Source organism: Microtus ochrogaster, unplaced genomic scaffold (assembly GCF_000317375.1).
Source record: "Microtus ochrogaster isolate Prairie Vole_2 unplaced genomic scaffold, MicOch1.0 UNK80, whole genome shotgun sequence".
Classification (NCBI taxonomy): domain Eukaryota; kingdom Metazoa; phylum Chordata; class Mammalia; order Rodentia; family Cricetidae; genus Microtus; species Microtus ochrogaster.
The window spans coordinates 1,431,736-1,436,037 of record NW_004949178.1 but is presented as its reverse complement, the minus strand read 5'-3'; the positions used below and the strand labels follow the sequence as shown (position 1 = coordinate 1,436,037).

At 48.7% G+C, this 4,302-nt stretch overlaps 1 protein-coding gene across 4 annotated transcripts in view; it reads right to left on the bottom strand.

Annotated features, from left to right (window-relative positions):
• Positions 1–4,302, bottom strand: part of Haus4 (HAUS augmin like complex subunit 4) — a 10,428-nt gene that overhangs the window by 1,336 nt on the left and 4,790 nt on the right. For all 4 annotated transcript variants that reach the window (XM_026777643.1, XM_026777644.1, XM_026777642.1 and 1 more), the window contains 3 exons: positions 4,142–4,276; positions 1,080–1,176; positions 503–779 (listed from right to left, as the gene is read on the bottom strand). In XM_026777643.1, coding sequence (XP_026633444.1) covers positions 503–779; positions 1,080–1,176; positions 4,142–4,276 — 509 coding nt within the window. The remainder of the gene's footprint in view (positions 1–502; positions 780–1,079; positions 1,177–4,141; positions 4,277–4,302) is intronic.

Genomic DNA, 4,302 nt, shown 5'->3' with positions numbered 1-4,302 from the left:
AAAAAAAAAAAAAAGTAAAAAGGAACATCTAACTCTGTTGTTGTGGTGCACGCCTTTAACCCCAGCACTCAACAGGCACAGGCAGATAGAACTCTGAGTTCAAACTTAGCCTGGCCTACGTAGTGAATTGCAGGCCAGCAGTTAGCCAGGAGTACATAGTGAGATGCCATCAAATAAATAAATAAATAAATAAATAAATAAATAAATAAATAAATCCAGAGTAGCTAGAGGTAGTCAAGCTATAGAGAGGAGATAGACAAAGCACTGAGTCTGAGTCCCCAAGCAAGTGACCTCAGAGTACAGCACCTATTTCAGAAGGCCATAAATAAACACTTCTAAGTGCTGAAAACTTTTGGGTAACACAAAAAAAGGCTAGTTAAAGTGCCGTGTGGCACTGGCACTTCCGGGGACCCACTGGTACCAGGCAGGGAGAGATGAGGAAGCAGGGTGGAGGAGTGGCGGGTGAGACAGAATCCCCCTGACCAGTGGGCTCACAGCTCACCTCATTTTAAGGATCATAGCGCTGCACTTGACTTCCAGGTACTGAGCATTGATGCGGTCTAGCTCAGACTGCGTCTTCAGCCGGTGCTCCTGAAGAAGCCTCTGGAGCAGGGTGAGGCAGCGGAGAAGCGCCTGGGAGTAGGTGGCTCTCTTCTTCTCCAGCAGCACCAGCTGCTCCTTCTGCTGGCTCCTAGCCTCCAGGCACTGCTGCTTCTCTCCTACCAGGACCTCTGGCAGTTTCCACACCTTTGCCGCTTTCAGTGTTTCTCCATCAGTGTCTGGGCAGAGACAGGAGCACAGGAAATCCCCATAGCTACTGCCCTAGGGGGCATTCATCAGCCTGGCAGTGGTGGCGCACGCCTTTAATCTCAGTACTCAGGAGGCAGAGGCAGGCAGATTTCTTTGAGTTTAAGGCCAGCCTGGTCTACAAACTGAGTGCCAGGACATCCAGGACAACACAGAGAAACCCTTTCTCGAAAAACAAAAACAACAAAAAAGACCTGTTTCAAACTCACATAAAACGGAAACGCAGGCTATATGGAGCCTGAAGGCTACATGACGGGGGAGGCGGCTCTCACCTGAACTGGGGTCATGGTAGCACAGCAGAGTAAAGCACTTCCTCTTGAGCTGCTCCTCCACCTCCAGCCGGAGCCGATCTCTCATCCACACGAAGTCCTGAAGTGAGCACACAGACCTCTCCATCAGGTGCAAGGACACAGATGGTCTCACAACCAAAGAAATGGCAGTATCGGGGGACGGAGGCCGGAGACTACATAAGACCTTGTCTCAAAAACATAAATCCTAACACTAAGCAAGCAAATTAGACTATATCCTCACAATGGAATCCTACTAGTGGTTCTATTTGTTCTTTCACACTGGGGATGGAACCCAGGACCCTGCGCATGCTCGGCAAAGGCTCCACAGCTGAGCTAACTCCCCATCCCTGGGAATGACTCAAGCCTAGACAATGTTCAGAGTGCTACAGGAGGTATCATTTTATTTATCTCTGCTGTTATTCTCTGGTTTGTTTGGGTTTTTGTTTGTTTGCTTGTTTGCTTTTGATTCTTTGAGATAGGATCTCTCTACATAGCCCTGTCTGTCCTGGAACTCACTGTGTAAGACCAGGCTGGACTCAAACTCACAGAGATCCACCTGCCTGTTTCCCGGGTGTGGGACTAATGGCTTGTACCACCACATCTGGCGTTGTTGTTTGTTTTCTGGGATAGACACATTACATAGACTCAGGCTGGCTTTGAACTCACAACCCTCTGCTTCAGTCTCAAGTACTGGGTTTATAAGCATGAGCCTCTACTCATTTTGTTTCTGAGACAGGGTCTTACTGTGTTGCATGTCTCTAGTTGGCCTGGAACTAGCTATTTAGAGCAGGTTGGACTCGAACTCAGACATTCACTTGCATCTGCCTCCTGAGTGTTAGCATTTCTTAAAGATGTACTGATATGTTTATGTGGGGGGGGGATGTGGGGATGTGTGAGTTTGAGTGTAGGTTCCCATGGAGTCCAGAAGTGGGTGTTGTTAGAACCCCCAGAGCTGGAGTTACAACCAGTTATGATCTGCCCCAGATTGGTCCTCTCCAAGAGCAATATGTACTCATGCACTGAGCCCCTCCCCAGCCCCAGCCTCTACTCTTGAATTTCCTCTATTAATTTGGGTCCTTTTGCTTTAAAGACAGTCTTGTGTAGCCCAAGCAGGCCTTAACTAAGTCACCAAGGATGAAGCCAGTCTGGTCTACAGAGTGATACCCTGTCTTGGAACACCAGGAACATCAGGAGGGGTAGAGCACGCCTTTATTTGCAGTGCTCACTTAGGAACTGGATCTCTGTGGGTTCAAGGCCAGCCTCACCCACATCCAGCCACAACTACACAGTTAAACCTTGTCTCCCAAAAATGTTTTCAAAAGTGGGGAGACTGCCGGGCGATGGTGGCGCACGCCTTTAATCCCAGCACTCGGGAGGCAGAGGCAGGCGGATCTCTGTGAGTTCGAGACCAGCCTGGTCTACAAGAGCTAGTTCCAGGATAGGCTCCAAAACCACAGAGAAACCCTGTCTCAAAAAAAAAAAAAAAAGTGGGGAGACTGTAGAGATGGCTCAGTGGTGAACATTGCCTGCCCTTCCAGAGGACCCAGGTTTGCTTCCCAGCTTGCAACAGCCATAACTCCAGCTCTAGGGTATTGTGGGATAGTTGATCACACTGTGAAGCCCGAGATTGCATCATTTAAATAAAATCAACCATAGGTCAAAAGGCGGAGCAAGCAATCAGTTGACTGGAAGTAATCATAGAGTGAGGGCAAGTCGGGAGGTCTGGGAGAGAGAGACACAGGAAGTAGAGGGAGGGACATCTGGTTGGAAGAGTTTTTGTTTCAGACGGTAAGGGAGAAACACTTTTTCTGAGATGACCATGAGAGGGGAAGGTAGGCTGGCTGCTTCCTCTGCCTCTTTGAGGTAGGAGGTTTTCATCCAGCAACTGATAGACTCTCAGTCAAAAAAACAACATTTGGCTCCCAACATGGAGGCAGCAGCAGAGGCAGCAGCAGGACACAAGGCTCACCAAGGCCTCGGCCTCAGGAGCGAGGTGGCAGTAGGTTCAGGTCAGCCAGGGTGCTGGAGGGAAAGCAACACCAGGGGATCCAACACTTTTTTCTAGTCTCTTCAGACATGTGGTGCTCAGATATACATGTAGGCAAAGCATTCGTATCTATCTTAAAACAAGAGAGCGAGCAAGGAGAGTATAATATCAGCACGGGTTGTTTATACGAACACTGCATTCCACTCTTCCAGTCTATGACTGAGGGGCAGAGCACAATGACAATGGGGACTTTGTGTTGAGAAGTACCTCACGAGGATGCACACGCTGTGTGGCTGTGCTGACTCTGAGGCCTGGAACACCAAGACTGACAGAAACACTACCAGGGCTGGGCAAATGGGACATCTGAAATTGTCTGTTATGGTCTCAGACGTGGGCTGTGTGAAGGAACACCACCAGCTAAACCCAAGAGGGCAGTGATGAACCCAGCACCTCCATCATAACATAAACGCTATAGTTTCAAAGAAAAACAAAATTTCTAGATGTAGCATTTCAGATATTCCGTTCTTGGGTGTGACGGTTTTTTTGAGTCTGACCAGATGATATATGTAGTTTTTGGAAAAATAGTGAAGCTTAATAAGAAAAGTTAGGGGCTGGAGAGATGGCTCAGCAGTTAAGAGCACTGGCTGCTCTTCCAAAGGACCTGGGTTCAAGTCCCGGCACCCACATGGTGACTCACTGTAATCCAGGTCCAGGGGATCTGATGCCCTCTGCTGACCTCCGTGTGCACTCCACATATATGCTGCGCAGATATACAATTAGGCAAAATACCCATAAACATAGAACAAGAATAATAAAAGAAAAAAGGAAAAGAAAAGGAATGTTCAGCTGGGGCTGTAGCTCAGTTGGTATAGCAAGGCCTTGGGTCTGACTCCCAGGACCTCATAACTCAAGCATGGCAGTGCAACCTGCAGCCCAGCACGTGGGAGGCATAACATGAGGGATCCAGAGTTCAGGGCCAACCTGAGGAAAGTACATGAGATCCTGTGGAAAGAGATGGAGAGACAGACAGACAACAGATACGAGAACTGCTTCCAACCTGTGAGGGTGGCATGAGCTCCAGGAGGTCGGCCTTCTCGAACCCTAGCAGCGGGGGCATCTCGGTCTCCTGGCTGGGACCCGAAAGCTGCGCCAGCTCGGTTACAAGCAGCCGCTGTTCAAGGGTCTCATGAAACTGAGAATAAAAAAAAAAAAAAAAAA